The sequence below is a fragment of the Phaseolus vulgaris genome, chromosome 6, assembly GCF_000499845.2.
Source record: "Phaseolus vulgaris cultivar G19833 chromosome 6, P. vulgaris v2.0, whole genome shotgun sequence".
NCBI lineage: Eukaryota > Viridiplantae > Streptophyta > Magnoliopsida > Fabales > Fabaceae > Phaseolus > Phaseolus vulgaris.
In genome coordinates this window covers 17,407,126-17,422,549 of record NC_023754.2, presented here as the reverse complement: position 1 = coordinate 17,422,549, position 15,424 = coordinate 17,407,126, and the positions used below count along the sequence as shown (strand labels likewise).

Here is a 15,424-nt window from a genome sequence, read left to right as displayed (position 1 = left end):
GATTATTTAAAAAAATTATGGCAGTGCAAGTAGTAATTTTAAGGGTGTACAAGAAGCAAAAACCTTCATTTGTTGGATGTTTTTTTATATCTAAGTTAAAGAGAAAAAAAATATATTACCAAAATTATTAGTGATTAAAAATAAATTTAGTCATTTATTAAAGACAATATATATATATATATATATATATATATATATATATATATATATATATATAGACGAGAAAGGATTCAAGATTTGAAATTAAAAAATATTTTTAAAAACCAATTAAATATAATAGTATTTTTATATTTATAAAAAATATTTCAGCTAAAAATATTGTAAAAATACACGTGCTTTTTACATGTAACTAATTAATGTGCCACTTATCAATTTTCATATAAACATTTAAATACCATTTAAAACTGAAATCAGATTATTTTTAGTACGTTAAAATCGAGTAATTTTCTACAATTATACTAAAAAGATAAGGATCACAATATTCATTGCATGTAAAACATGTGATCTAAAATTTATTTTTTATTCATCATAAATAAACTAGCAGATCTCTACTATTTTCCATGTGTTAATGTTGACATCAAAAGTCCTATGAACACATATTATCAAAATCCAAAATAGAATTACACAATTATGGTAAAATCATTAAATTTTTTATTACTCTAAGAAAATGGAAATTGATATATAAAACATTTTTTTTTCTTTTTTTAATGATCAAAAGTATAGTTGGACTATATTTTAGATATTAGTGTTTTCATGCTAAGAATTAGTGGCACGTGAAGATAAAAGACGGTTCTTCCTTTTCCGTGAGTTCCAACCGTTCTTGTAGAACATCAACCTTTTCACTTACGACTGCTTCCAATCAAAGCTCATACGTGTCTTTCTTCTCACCGTTCCGAAACTATCTCATCACTCTTTCTATAATACCCCATTTTGTTATCCCAAGGCAAAATCTAAGTATCTCACACTCTCACTTCCATGTGACTCATTGCTTCCTTCACTCTCACTGCTCACTTTTTTGTCAACTTCCATTCGAGACAAGAAAAAAAATCAAAACTTGCATGATATTTTCTTCCTTTTATTCACTCATTCACTCACTCCAAAGCCTTTTTTCTATCTCCATCTCTTTCCATTTAAAGGGTCTCATTCTCACTTGTGGTATTATTCAGCATCATATCTCTTGATTCCCTTTTGTGGCTTAGCAACAACACTCCTTCAAATATCTTCCCATATGCTTCCACGCACTGATTTTGTTTGTGCTTATTAATCTCTTGTTTTCCCACTTGTACATTTCTTAAATTCTTGATCTTGATTCATAGAGAAAGAGAGAGAGAGAGGGAGGTAACGTTGATTGAAGTTGGAAGAGGTAATTGTTTCCTCACTTGGGGGCTTTGTTTGTGATCAATTTTATTGGTGGTAATGGTAAATAAAAAGTTAATGTTCTTGTGACAATTTTGATTTGTGGGTAATGAAAAAAGAACTTTTTTTGGTGACAGGTAAGGAATTAGAAATGGCTGCTAAAGTAGAGGCTAATGGTGGTAGTGATAAGGTTGGTGTTTCTGCGGTTTCTGCCAAGATTCCGGCAGTGGCACATCCATTGGCTGAAAAGCCTGATGAGGTTGCATCCAATATTAGTTACCATGCTCAGTTCAGTCCTCACTTTTCCCCTTTCAAGTTTGAGCTGGAACAAGCTTACTACGCCACTGCAGAGAGTGTTCGTGATCGTCTCATTCGGGTATGATCGTATACTTCATGGAATTGGGATGTCTACAGAGTGTTTTGCTTATAAACAGCTACAACTATGAATATGTTTCACTTTCATGTTATAGTTATAGTGGTGATTAAATATGTAGGTATCTCAATTTCTCAATAGCAATTGACATCAAATAAAATGAGTTTTTTCTGTATGAGAGATTTAGGACCATTAATTGGTCATGCTAACAAGCTAAGTATTTCAGTGTATATGAAAGTGTGTATACACGTGTGTGCATGTGTGATGTAGTGAACCTTTTCATGAGCATAGATCTTGTCATTCTCAAATTTTAACATGATAAGGTTGTGCAAGAGAGAGGATCCATTCTTACCTTTTTATACTTCTCCATGGGACTGTTCAATCCAGTAGTTTGAAATGAACTGAAATTTGGAAAGATTTATAAGTTCTGGTTGGTATTTGTAAGCATGAGGCAAGTTATGAATAATTTCTTAGGAAACTACTAAGGAATAAAACTACACAAATAAAGGTTAACTGAATTAAGCCAAATAATTAACTGTTTTTAGAATTTAGTAAATAGTTTGTTCTCTCCCCACTACTGATTTAAGTCCTAGTGGTATATTAGAATTGTATGTTTGAATAGGACTAATGCTGTTGTTGTACATTGATGATAACATTTCAGCAATGGAATGAAACATACGCTCATTTTCACAAAGTTGATCCCAAGCAAACTTACTACTTATCGATGGAGTTCCTTCAAGGACGAGCTTTGACCAATGCCATTGGAAATCTGAACATCCAAGATGCATATGCTAATGCTTTGCGCAAATTTGGACTTGAACTTGAAGAAATAACAGAGCAGGTAATAAAAAATTACAATTACAATCTCTATATGAAATATATTTTTCTCTAGGGCCTTTGTTAAGACATTACCCCAGTCCATGCAAAAAGCATTTAATGCAAACCAAGTTCCAAGGAGTATCTGTTTTGTCTTATGCTAAAATCCAATTTAAGTATAAAGAATGGGAGCAGCAAGTGTTGAACTCATCCTATCATTATATTGTCATGAAAAGAGACTTTAGATCAAGCTAAAAACCAAGGATTTGTAAATACTCATCCCGTCACTGTACCCAATTTAAAAATTCAGTTAAAATTCGGGGTTACCATATGTGGGGATTTCCCAACAAAATCAAGACAAGTTCTGACAATACTTGCGCGGACAAGTTTATTTGTCATACCTAAATGTAGATATGATTATAGTCTAATGAGTACTGAGCAATCTTATGCATGCTATATTATCATTGTCAACTTATGTTATTCATATATAACTTGTGAGGAGATTCATCCCAAATGTTTTACCTGATTTCTACTTTTTTGACCTTTAATCACCATGGAATAGTTTTCATAATTTCAACATTCATTTTCAGAATGAAAGCATCTTCCCAAAGTCTGCATTCTTTCATATCCATAATTGATTTTAATATATATGGTTTGTAAAAACTGTTTGCTTGACCATTCAACCTGAAACTTTGCAGGAGAAGGATGCAGCACTAGGAAATGGTGGTCTTGGTAGGCTTGCTTCTTGCTTTCTGGATTCAATGGCAACACTTAATTTGCCTGCTTGGGGTTATGGTTTGAGATATAGATATGGGCTATTTAAGCAGAAAATCACCAGGGAAGGTCAGGAGGAAGTTGCAGAGGACTGGCTTGAGGTTTGATTTATCTTCTTTATTTTAAATCTATGGAACTATATTACATATTTCATGGAATACTGATTTGCAAAATCAAATGAAAACCAAGCAGAAGTTTAGCCCCTGGGAAGTTGTGAGGCATGACATTTTGTACCCCATCAGATTCTTTGGTCATGTTGAGGTTAACCCCAATGGAAGGTAAGTGTAAATATACTGATTTACATTATAAAAGCAGTTTTAGGCTGTTGATTAATGACTATCTATGGTGGTTAGTATTTTAAAACATAATATGTTTTACCCTTTAAACCTTAATTCAAATGTAAAAACAAGCTATATTCAGACATAGTGATATGAAAGTACTTACAATTTGTTGTTCATACCAGCCGAAAATGGGTTGGAGGAGAGGTTGTGCGAGCACTGGCTTATGATGTGCCAATTCCAGGTTACCAAACCAAGAACACCATTAGTCTTCGCCTGTGGGAGGCAAAAGCAAGTGCTGAGGATTTCAATTTATTTTCGTTTAATGATGGGCAACATGATGCTGCTTCAGTGCTTCACTCACGAGCTCAACAGGTTGACATCTGTGAATTTTCACTACTGTTAGTAACTCGGTTGTTGTCATCAACATGATTGTATGTTGCTTCCTATACAAAATAGGGGGGAATTGGCGGGTGACTATTATTTATTGTTGATCAATAGTTGTGCTTCTACCTGCTAAGATCCTGTTACAGTAAGAAGAGTGAAGTGAACAGAGCATTTCTTGCCAATATATTATATCGTATAACAAATTCTGTTGAATTTAGTTATATTCCCAACCCCCACAATCCCCTCCCCTTATCCTTGGCCTCCGTAAAAAAGAAGCAAGCAAAGACTTTTGTGAAGCAGTTCTAACTTAAAATTTGCATTTCGTAGATCTGTGCAGTTTTGTACCCTGGGGATACCACAGAAGGTGGAAAACTTCTACGGTTGAAACAGCAGTTCTTTCTTTGCAGTGCATCTCTCCAAGTAGGTCAAATCCACTTGATGATTTTCCTTTTCATGCTAAGTGTTTCTTACAGTATCGTGTTATCATTCCTTGTGCTCATTCATAATAATAAGTGATAGTAGGTGTGTGACTGTAGTGTTGTTGATTTGATGTTATCTTAATTCAAAGTATAAATTGTCATTGTTTTTAAGTTTTAAGAGATAGTATCAGTTATCATCACTAATTCACTATCCCCTCTCAGTAAATCATGTAACAAACAAAATGTTCTAGTTTCTGTTGGGACTTGTCTTAATGAATGCCTTTGCTGACAACCCTTTCTTTTATGACACAATAATGTTTTGTAAATTTAATGGTGTGGATATTTTCACATGAGAATCAATTAGGACCATCTTTATGTAATTCATTCTTGCCAAATACCTGGAAATTTCGTTACATCTTTTGTTTGACATCCTTTCCTTACTATTGTCTACTCCTATCTTTGAACCATTACAGGACATAATATCCCGATTTAAGGAGAGGAGACAAGGGCCTTGGAACTGGTCAGAGTTCCCAACAAAGGTTGCTGTTCAGTTGAATGATACTCACCCAACACTTGTCATACCAGAGTTGATGCGATTACTACTGGATGATGAAGAACTTGGATGGGAGGAAGCATGGGACGTTACATCAAGGTCAATAAATTTTACGAAATGCTGTTTGGAATGTTTATTTTCCATCTTCTTTATTCCATCACACCACACAATTGCAGTGTATTACTATCTCACTGCTAAAATGTGATGTTATATCTTAACTAGGACTGTTGCTTACACCAATCATACTGTCCTCCCTGAAGCACTGGAGAAATGGTCTCAACCTGTAATGTGGAAACTTCTTCCACGCCATATGGAAATCATACAAGAAATAGACAAGAGAGTAAGTTGCTCCCCTTTCATGTTTCTCTTTGATTGACTTCATGAAAGGTGCACTGATATATTTTAATGTGGAAACCATGAAATGCTTGCAGTTCACTGCAATGATAAATACAACCCGATTGGATCTTGAGAGTGAGCTATCCACCATGTGCATCTTGGACGATAATCCCCAAAAGCCAGTAGTTCGGATGGCAAATTTGTGTGTGGTTTCTTCTCATGCAGTAAGTGGTGTACTTTTTGGAACCCAATGAAAGAAGAGTTTCATCTATCTTACCATGTTCTTGTTTTTTTATCATCTTATACCTCCAAAGTTTTCCAATATTGGTTTAGGAAAAAAAAACATTGAACTGAATGTTTTGGACAACTTTTATCAAATTCCAGTTATAGTGCTACCCTAGCAAGCATATTTCCTGCATTTTGTATTATTTTCTTGAAGATTTATTGGTTGTCACGTCAAGAACATCTGCAATGTTAATACTGTAATACATGAATCACTTGTTTTCCAAACTCACCTAGTGTTATAATGGTATTAGAATAAAGTTTAAACTAACATTTGAAATTTTTGTAAATCAGAGTCTTGTAGTGTTATTCTAGCAAGTAGCAAACATATTACCTGTAAAGAGTGAATTTGCTCTCTTGGGTAATGCCATTGATCAATGAATACTACAATGTACACAGAAAATGGCTTGACCAATCCCAAAATAACCTCATAAACCAACAGTTTCTCCTAACTAACCCTATTGGGAAAGGCAAGAAAGCTACATATTAGGAGAAAATGGTGAAATATAGTGCAGATTTCATTAACCTGAGCATATTAATCTTGCATGGTATCATGATTCATCAAAGAGAAGAGTCTTTGTATAATTAATATCACAATATGCTCTATTAAAATATTATTATTGATAGAAAAAAAATCTGCTAAAATGCAATTTATCCTCTATCATCATTTCCAACCATTCATCTAACAGAAAAACAATTGCAAGGTTAGAGTTGTAATCTAAGAAGTATGACTTATAGATAGTCAGTGAAGGTGTCCAAAATTATGAAAAATTGTGTTGTCAAAGGTAAGGGATACCAAACAGCTTTTTATGAGTCTATGTGACAATTTCCTCAATATTCTATACTTATATACCTTTCTCTCCATTTTTTAATTATTAATTTTCTTTTTCCCTATAACCCTGTTTCATATGTTTGTGAAATTATTTCAATTGAATTTCATATACTTCTTCGTGCCTATCTCCTTGTAGGTGAATGGTGTTGCTCAGTTACACAGTGATATATTAAAGTCGGAATTATTTGCAAATTATGTTTCAATTTGGCCAACTAAGTTCCAAAATAAAACAAATGGGATTACACCTCGGAGATGGATCCAATTTTGCAATCCTGAGCTAAGTGGGATAATCACCAAGTGGTTAAAAACTGATAAATGGGTAACCAATCTTGACTTGTTAACAGGTCTTCGACAGGTAACTACCCAGATGCTTCTTCTTTGCAGCAAATTGATTCCCATTACGTTGGTATACTAATTCCTGTTATCTTTCCATAGTTTGCAGACAATGAAGATCTGCAGGAAGAATGGCTGTCTGCAAAGATGGCTAGTAAGCAGCGTTTAGCACGGTATGTTTTGCAGGTGACAGGGGAGAGCATAGACCCAGATAGTTTGTTTGACATTCAAGTCAAGCGTATCCATGAATACAAGAGACAGCTACTTAACATACTTGGTGTGATTTATAGATTCAAGAAGCTAAAGGTATGAGAAACAGCCTACTGTTTGATAGGGTAAATTTGTGAAATGCCAATCATTTTAATGTACCTATGTTTTTCTTTTTGCCACTTTTCACTGATGTTTATAACGAGTCACAGTTACATCATGTGTCCTGATCCTCATATCCAAGCTTCTATTTTAACATTTTATTTTTTGTGCACAGCAACATTTTTTTAGTATAGTATTTCATCTGCTTCCATCTGGAAGATGGAAATATACTGTCACTTATTTTGTAAAAAATCCTAGTATTATCAAAATACATTTTCTATGCTGAAGATAGTCATTATAACTAAACAATGATAGGAAATGAGCCCTGAAGAACGGAAAAAATCTACTCCGCGTACTGTGATGATTGGAGGAAAGGCATTCGCAACATACACAAATGCTATAAGGACAGTTAGGCTGGTGAATGATGTAGGTGCTGTTGTTAACAGTGATCCTGAGGTCAACAGCTTCTTGAAGGTAACTTGATTTTGTGCAACTTCCTAAGATAAAGTGCCTTTGTTTTTTAAAGTAGAAAGAATTAGGATACTGACTGAGTGAATTCTTTGTATATTCTTCATTACTTGACTTATCATCCCCACATGCATACATGACAACTATATGAATACAAACATTATTTATTTGCTTGATTCTTAATATAATATCAGAATCTTCTTAGGGAGCAAAAAAAGCTAACTGCTATTTAAACTTTTGTCAGGTTGTGTTTGTTCCAAATTACAATGTGTCTGTGGCAGAAGTGCTAATTCCAGGAAGTGAACTTTCACAACATATTAGCACTGCAGGCATGGAAGCAAGTGGCACAAGTAACATGAAATTTGCTTTGAATGGGTGCCTTATAATAGGTACTTTAGATGGAGCTAATGTGGAAATTAGGGAGGAGATTGGTGAGGAGAATTTTTTCCTCTTTGGTGCCACAGCAGAAGAAGTACCACGACTGAGGAAAGAAAGAGAGAATGGACTGGTATGCAGTTATTCATACACGTTGGGCTACCTTTATTTTCCATGAAATAATAGTTTTCATTTTCAAAAAGGATGCAAAATCAAACATATATTTTTCTCAAAATAAGCTAATTAAAGTTTAAACACATGCTAGAAACTTGAAATTTCCATGAAAGTAGTTCTATATTAACATTACCATTTTTTTTGTAATTGAATAGTTCAAACCTGATCCTCGATTTGAAGAGGCAAAGAAGTTTATCAGGAGTGGGGTGTTTGGAAGTTATGACTACAGTCCATTGCTTGAATCTTTGGAAGGAAATTCTGGTTATGGTCGTGGTGATTACTTTCTTGTGGGCCATGACTTCCCAAGCTACATGGATGCTCAGGCTAAAGTCGATGAAGCATATCGGTAAGACACAATCTATATTATGTTTTCTCATAACTTTAATCAATAGTAGAAAGTGTTAGGAGGAATGCATTGCCCTTAAACTTTTAATTTGTCCCTAGTAAATGATTTTGTTCATATGATTTGCATGCAGTGATAGGAAAAAATGGCTAAAAATGTCAATCTTAAGCACTGCTGGAAGTGGAAAGTTCAGCAGTGACCGAACAATTGCTCAATATGCCAAGGAAATTTGGAACATAGAAGAGTGCCGCGTGCCATAATTTCTGCTGGATGTCTCTTGCATTCAAGTTTATGTATAGCACAAAGAGAATGATAAATTTATAAGTAACAAAAAATAAGAAAAAATAAAAATAATTTACTGATAAGAGAAAGTGAAGGAGATTTTTTTGCTTTCTGTTTAGCTTGTCATATAAGATTTCAGCTGTGTTCTTTCTTGTATTAAATGCTCTCTCAACCATCTGCTTCTGATAGATGATGCCTTCTATATGCCAATAAATTTTTATTTTCATTCTCTATCAAAGTTGACATAGCCTTCCAAATTTGAGGATTACTTTTTCATCTTTGCAATGAACTAGGCTGGTGCATATTCTGGAATAGTTGAATAAAATTCTATTCTAGAAAGAATAAATGCTTTTTCTTCTGCAAACCCTTTTATTTGTTTATATTTTGGTAGTGAAAAAACTCTACTTTTATTTCCAGTGGCTTTGCATCCTTCTATTGCTCACTCTACAGGACTAGGTGATGTATCAGTTTTGTAACTTCCTTGTTTGCTTCGAAGGTAAAAAACCTGGGATGAACAAAGGAATTATTGGATAAAGAAGGGGTTGGGGAGTTCCATGTTTAAGACATGTGGTAACTTAAAAGGAGTTATCAACGTATTCCTGCCATCATTTTAATACACCTACTATAAAGTTTTGATAACTTTCTTTATCGATTTCTTATTAAATAATCTTAAGATCTTCAACAGTAATATATACCATTTTTAAGGGTATCCTTCTCTTAATCAACTTTTTAATTTCTCTAATCTACAATAAACTACTCTTGATGAGTGGTCATAATAAAATTTTGAAAATACTTTTATTAAATAAAAATAGTTCGGGTTTGTAATCAGATTTTTTAGAAAAAAACTTCACTAAGTCTTTTTTTGTTGTCAATGGGTTAAGATTTGAGAAAATAACTTACTAACTAGGGGAAACACAGGCCAACACACGTAACGCTATTCAATTTTTACTATAATAAAATTAAACATGTATATAGAAATATCTTTAGATAAATGAAAATAAAAAAAAATAAAAAAATATATATATATATATATAAAAAAAAATTGATTAATCAATTTTTTTTATTTAAGTTTTTCTTTTTTTAAGCTTTTTTTCTTTCAGTAGTTTTGGAAAGTTAAAATTCATTTAATGAGAAAAGAATGATATTCTTATAGTTGTTTGAAATAATTAGAAAAAATTATTGAAAATGAGTGAATTGAGAGAATGATTGTTACCTTAAAATAAGTGAAAAATTAGTTTGTATATGAAGAGTGTCTCTTAATATTAATTTAAAACATAAAAAAATAATTTATTTTTAAATAATTTATATAAAATAATAAAATACTTCAGTGTATACTACTGAGATATATTAAAAGGAATCCTTTAGATGTCTCATGTACATAATAATTACTGACATGTGTGATAACTGAGTAAAAAATATCCTTTTGTGGAACTGTCTACTACGTGCGTGGAGTCAATAAAATCCGTATTACAAATGTATATAGTTTTGTAAATATTAACGGTTTCTTTGATAACTATGAATTCACGTGTCTTAGCCTGTGAGACACAGTATAAAGAATGTGAAAAGATGGAGAGAGGAGGAAAAAAGTGAAAAGTAACTTGGAAAGAGAAAGAAGATAAAAAAAAGTAACAAATGCTTATTTAAGACAATCATAATGGATACGAAATTTTTATTTTTTAATTTCGTCCCATAATCAATTACGGGTGTTTATATATTATTTTTTAATTTCGTTCTTCTATAGACACTCGTAATAATTATATGTTCTTTATTTTCGTTTTTAGTTTATTATAGTAACAATAATAATTACAAAATTATTAATACAAAATAAAATTACTCGAAAGTCTATCTTATAAATCACTTTTTTAAATATATAACAAAAGTTAATCCATTACATCAATAAATTATTTATAAATTTATCTGATTACCTTCGCTCCATACTTCACCGATTATACATCACATAAAAAGAAATTGCTTTCTCAGCTCGACTAATCTTCAACTCAACGGTATCTACTCCTTTTTTTAAAATAAAGGTTTGAAAATAAAATATTACATCCCAATCCAGATAAATGAACTTCTAAATTCAAGAATTCTTTGATCATACTACCACCATATAAATAGAAACATGGTATGCAATTATTAACAGATCCCTAATATTATTCTCTAACAAAATAGTTTTAATATCTCGTGTACAAAAATAATTATTTTACTAATAAATAATTAAAAATAGTAGGAAAACAATCTATTTGATAATGTAAAAAACTATAACATACTAAAAAATAAATTCACTGTAAAAACTATTTAACTAACACGGTAAAAATTGAACTTAATTCATAACCAACAAAGAATTGTTTTTACCATAAAAAAAAACAAAATTTTCCACTTGTGAAGTAAGATATTTTCCACAGGCCAGAGCATGTGTGTATAAGATCTAAAACAATGAATGAGTACCTATAATAACTTCCTGCGCAATCGAACAATCATCTATTTATGACGATATAAACATTTAGGAATATCACATCATCAAAACAGTAGAAGAAATGGCAGAACAATGTAAAAGTAGCAAATGGTAAAATAAAAATGAAACCAAACCAAGGTACGAAAATAGATCATCTACATACACTGATAGCAACATAATTTTTCAATCCCGTACTACTAGGAGTAGGATCATATAGTATTTAGACAAAGTCCTTAACAGAACCAAGCAAAAACTTCATCTATAACTACTGCATATATATGTCACCACATAATATTATTACTATAAAACTAAGATGTTAGCTGACTAGGACCATCAGATTTCAAGTTGAAGGAGAGGAAGATGTTGGAGTATTAGACCTGGATACTGATCTTGAACTTGCAATAACAGAGGAGCATCTTGACACAGGTTTCGAATGTTTGGCACTTCTCCTGGAGTTTCTACAATGATTCCTCCTTGACCTGGGGGACACACTTCGCGAGTCTCTCCTCTTTGAAACAGGAGTGGCACTCCGTGAGTAGCTCCTCCTTGACCTTCTCCTTGACCTAGGTGAGGCACTGTGAGAAACAGATCTGTACCGATTCCTTCCAAAATATCGATCATTGGGTGAGGCACTTCTGGAAACAGACCTGTAACGGTTCCTTCTGTAGTAGGAACCATCAGGCAAGTCATATCGGGAGTCATAAGGAGAGTATGATCTGTCACGCATGCTGACAGGAGACCTGCTATAAGGAGAGCGAGAGCGAGAATATGATCTGTGTCGATAATGATCATATCGCACATAAGACCTGTCCCGGCTGTAGTATGGAGAGTAAGACCTCCTTCTCTGGGAGTAATCTGGAGAGTATGATCGCCTCCGCCCATAGTCAGGAGAGTAAGAACGACTCCTACTTCGGTCTGAAGAATAGGGAGACCGACTGTAGCTTCTTCTGTAAGGAGAATAGCTAGGGGAGCGACGAGAAGAGTAACTTGGAGAGCGGCGTCGCCCTATTCGTAATAATAGCAATTAGGAAGATAATCAAATAAATAAATTTGAAGAGATAACAACTAAGAAAACGTACCACGAATAGTTCTCAGCCCGAGATACTTCCCTGGTGTTGGGGTTCGACCTCGTCGCCTTCTGGCCTGCAATAAAAGCCAAAAGAAGTATGAATATAGGGTATTGCCATTTACAAATAAATAAACAATAATATCATCAATGTGAAATTAAAAAAAAAAAGTTGCAAGTTGGCCCCAAAAGTAGACAAACTGCAATTGTGAGAGTAGAATCATTTGAATCACAAATTCACAATACATGAGATAGTTGGATATAAACTCAAAAGGAGAGAGAGATTTGCAGGGCATACAACCCTAATGATCTGATACTTGGTGGTGTATTTGATTTGTTTGTTTAGTTGTGATTTGAGAGTTTGATGAAGAGCTGCTTCACACAGCTAACCTGCTGCCACAGAAACTTCAAATGGAAAGCACAAAACTTTCAAAACTCAGAAGAACTAAAGAACCAATCACCCATATAATTTCCATGCATTGGAGTTGAACAATTTCAAATCAAATAAGAATCCAAGCCACAAAATAGGGCAAAATTGCTCAAAGACTATACCTTCTCCACTGTAATGACACGCCCTTCAAGTACAGAGCGATTCAAATACTTTACACATCGATCAGCCACCTCAACAGTCTCCATTGTCACAAAACCAAAACCACGGGATTCCCTTGTCCAAGGATCAACCACCAGATGTACATCTCTCACCTAAAAAGAATAACTTACAAGTAAGAGACAGTAGACAGACAGTATTTACATCCCCACAGAATGATAGGCTCTTCAACATTATTAAACTAACGGCAAGTATATAATGAATTGAAGAGCTTACTTTACCCTCGGCAGCAAAATGCTTCTCCAGTTCCCTCTTGGTGATCCTAGGAGACAATCCTGTCACATACAGATTGTTTCCTGGATTTTCTGCATCCAGTGATACACTCCTAAATCACCATAAGAGAGAAAATTAAGCATGAGTGCATAATCAGGCAACAAACATGCAAAGATTACCGACAAACAGTTACAGTTAGTATCACACAATTCGTTAAGGAATCAATATGCAGCAAGTCAATGACCGAATTGAAAGAAATCACAGAAGTCTTTCAACCATACAATACGAGAATGAATCAATGTAATACCCCATTCCCTAAATCGATTCGATGTCACCTGTATGAATCAAATCACATGATTCAATTTACAATTTTTCCCAATAATTCACGTCAATAAAAATGAAAGACAAATATGAACATGAATAGATTATTGGATGTAAAACACCTGAATGAAGAAAAACTACAGTTAAATCTTACTTGATTATCCCACTGCTTTTTACATTTTTATAGACAGGGAGTTTACAGCCCCTCACTCTATATATTAAACAAGGCTCCATTATAACACTCATAAAACAAGGCCTTCACATAGTCAATCACTCCATGCACACATCTACTATTGACTAATACTTATGCATGGTTAGTTGTTTGTATCGAGCCTCAGTTTAAAATTTAAAACTATTATATATTGAACACCTTACATCATACATCATTCAAATGATTCTATACAAATTACATTCAACAAAAAATCTTGCTAAAAAGTTTACAGGGGGAAACCTACCTTGAACGACTTCTGGATATGGACCTCGAGAGAGAGCGAGACCTGGACACAGACCTACCATATCGCTTGTATGGATAAGGGGAAGGAGAAGGAGAGTACCTAAGGAAGGATGAATGAGACAACCTATAAGCAAAAACACATGCCATACAAAAATGAATAACTAAACTAAAATTGAACGAGAATCCAACCTTGACCTCCGTGAGTACGACATCTGCAACGAGGAGTATCCCAAAAAAGTCAAAAATAGTAAATCAGTAGTGGCGTAGGACAATGGTCAATTCACATAAATATCAACAATAGGCATTGAGAAGATATATTTAATTTGTCAGAACAACATTTGACCCCACAAACACAAAATTAAATTTCACAACCACCACCACATGCATCCAAGCAAAACTATGCTTCCAATAAATTCGAAGAATGAAATTGTCATCTAAAATCTTAGATTGTATATTCAAATCATATTACTTCTAACTTCCAATCAGTCGAAAAATCACTGATCACAGACACACACATAACTCAACAAAATTCCAAGACAAACCTTCTATCGAATCCCTCCGAAACTCAAAACAAACGATTAAAACTAAAGGCCGTTATTACAACAAACTCTCCACCTAAATTTAAAAACAATAGATCGAAACATCTTGACAAACTAACAAGACCGAATTCTAAAGCCACAAGAAGAACAAATTCAATTGTTGAAAATGAAATTCACAAAACAATGATCCAAAAATATTGAAGATGAAATTAATGAATATTTCGTCACATTGAAAGACAACGAAAATTGAGCTTTACCACAACAACAGATGAACCACAAGGACTTGCTTTGTTGAAAGAAAATGGAGAGAAATTAATACAACTTTGCGGATGAACAACACGGAGACAGATGCCTGTAAGAAAATATTAAAATGCGATGGTGAAGAGGTTTATATAGAGCAAGAAGCGTGAGGCTGTGGTTCTTTGGAGGCTTCTGGAGAATCGGACGTGAAAGCGGAATTAAACTCCCTTCAATCCTTCAAAGACCTTGGGCCATTATGAAGTTGTAATTTAACTTTTTGCACCCCATATCTCTTTCACCTCCAACATTATTGAATTTCCATCTTTATCTTTCAATAATTTATATTATCTATGTTATAATAACAGACCGGTCATGAATTAGGTTAGTCAAATACTTTCTCCATGCACCATAATATTAATTTATTAATTGTCCATGTTAATTTATTAATTATGAAAAAATAGTTTTAATTTTTTAAAAAATTTTAAATAATTTTTAAGTTAAGTATAATTTCACATTTTTAAATAACTGTCGTATATCTTTTCTAGTCGCAACATTTTAATTTTTTTTCCAGCAATAATTTTTGAAAGAATAATTTTATTATTTTATTTATTTTATTTTATTTAATAAGATAAATTCACAACAATTACATGAGAGTTTTGGTGTTTGGTAATTATAAGTTTTTCCTCAAACAAAAAATTGTATGAGTAAAATAACTATTATTTCATTATCAATTGATACATGAAGTAAACTGTTATTATAATTTATTGATAGAAATAAAAACTAATCAATTTTATTTTTCACTAACAATTTAACTCTTTATATTTCTCTAATTGCTCTTA

At 33.1% G+C, this 15,424-nt stretch overlaps 2 protein-coding genes across 8 annotated transcripts; one reads left to right on the top strand and one right to left on the bottom strand.

Annotated features, from left to right (window-relative positions):
• Positions 1-765: 765 nt before the first annotated feature.
• On the top strand, positions 766-8,928 carry LOC137831436 (alpha-glucan phosphorylase, H isozyme). The gene is made up of 16 exons (XM_068639108.1): positions 766-1,363; positions 1,494-1,732; positions 2,391-2,570; positions 3,244-3,420; positions 3,512-3,597; positions 3,783-3,972; positions 4,312-4,404; positions 4,877-5,055; positions 5,179-5,296; positions 5,388-5,516; positions 6,543-6,761; positions 6,842-7,045; positions 7,364-7,522; positions 7,761-8,024; positions 8,221-8,411; positions 8,542-8,928. Exons 2-16 carry the CDS (start codon positions 1,508-1,510, stop codon positions 8,666-8,668), a joined length of 2,541 nt encoding a protein of 846 aa, XP_068495209.1. The 5' UTR covers positions 766-1,363; positions 1,494-1,507; the 3' UTR covers positions 8,669-8,928.
• A 2,356-nt stretch (positions 8,929-11,284) lies between these two features.
• On the bottom strand, positions 11,285-14,808 carry LOC137831434 (serine/arginine-rich splicing factor SR45a). 7 transcript variants are annotated; one of them, XR_011084436.1, is made up of 8 exons: positions 14,603-14,778; positions 13,996-14,018; positions 13,808-13,906; positions 13,035-13,143; positions 12,764-12,913; positions 12,510-12,616; positions 12,225-12,288; positions 11,285-12,150 (listed from the first exon to the last, which is right to left on the bottom strand). XR_011084436.1 is itself a non-coding variant. In XM_068639105.1 (7 exons), exons 2-7 carry the CDS (start codon positions 14,016-14,018, stop codon positions 11,486-11,488), a joined length of 1,110 nt encoding a protein of 369 aa, XP_068495206.1. In that variant the 5' UTR covers positions 14,603-14,808; the 3' UTR covers positions 11,285-11,485. The 7 variants fall into 7 exon arrangements, 3 of the variants coding, with proteins under 3 accessions (XP_068495206.1, XP_068495207.1, XP_068495208.1); XR_011084435.1 differs by having other exon boundaries at positions 12,513-12,616; XR_011084438.1 differs by having other exon boundaries at positions 12,510-12,601; positions 14,603-14,744.
• Between the last annotated feature and the right edge of the window lie 616 nt (positions 14,809-15,424).

Bases quoted from the DNA above. Each gene is read 5' to 3' on its own strand.
- LOC137831434 (XM_068639105.1), bottom strand. From the start codon at position 14,018: ATGTCGTACTCACGGAGGTCAAG. The intron at 13,907-13,995 runs GTTGGATTCTCG...ATCCTTCCTTAG, and splicing joins TCGTACTCACGGAGGTCAAG to GTACTCTCCTTCTCCTTCCC. The intron at 12,914-13,034 runs GTAAGCTCTTCA...TATTCTTTTTAG, and splicing joins ATTTTGCTGCCGAGGGTAAA to GTGAGAGATGTACATCTGGT.
- LOC137831436 (XM_068639108.1), top strand. From the start codon at position 1,508: ATGGCTGCTAAAGTAGAGGCTAATGGTGGTAGTGATAAGGTTGGTGTT. The intron at 3,421-3,511 runs GTTTGATTTATC...AAAACCAAGCAG, and splicing joins TTGCAGAGGACTGGCTTGAG to AAGTTTAGCCCCTGGGAAGT. The intron at 6,762-6,841 runs GTAACTACCCAG...ATCTTTCCATAG, and splicing joins TGTTAACAGGTCTTCGACAG to TTTGCAGACAATGAAGATCT.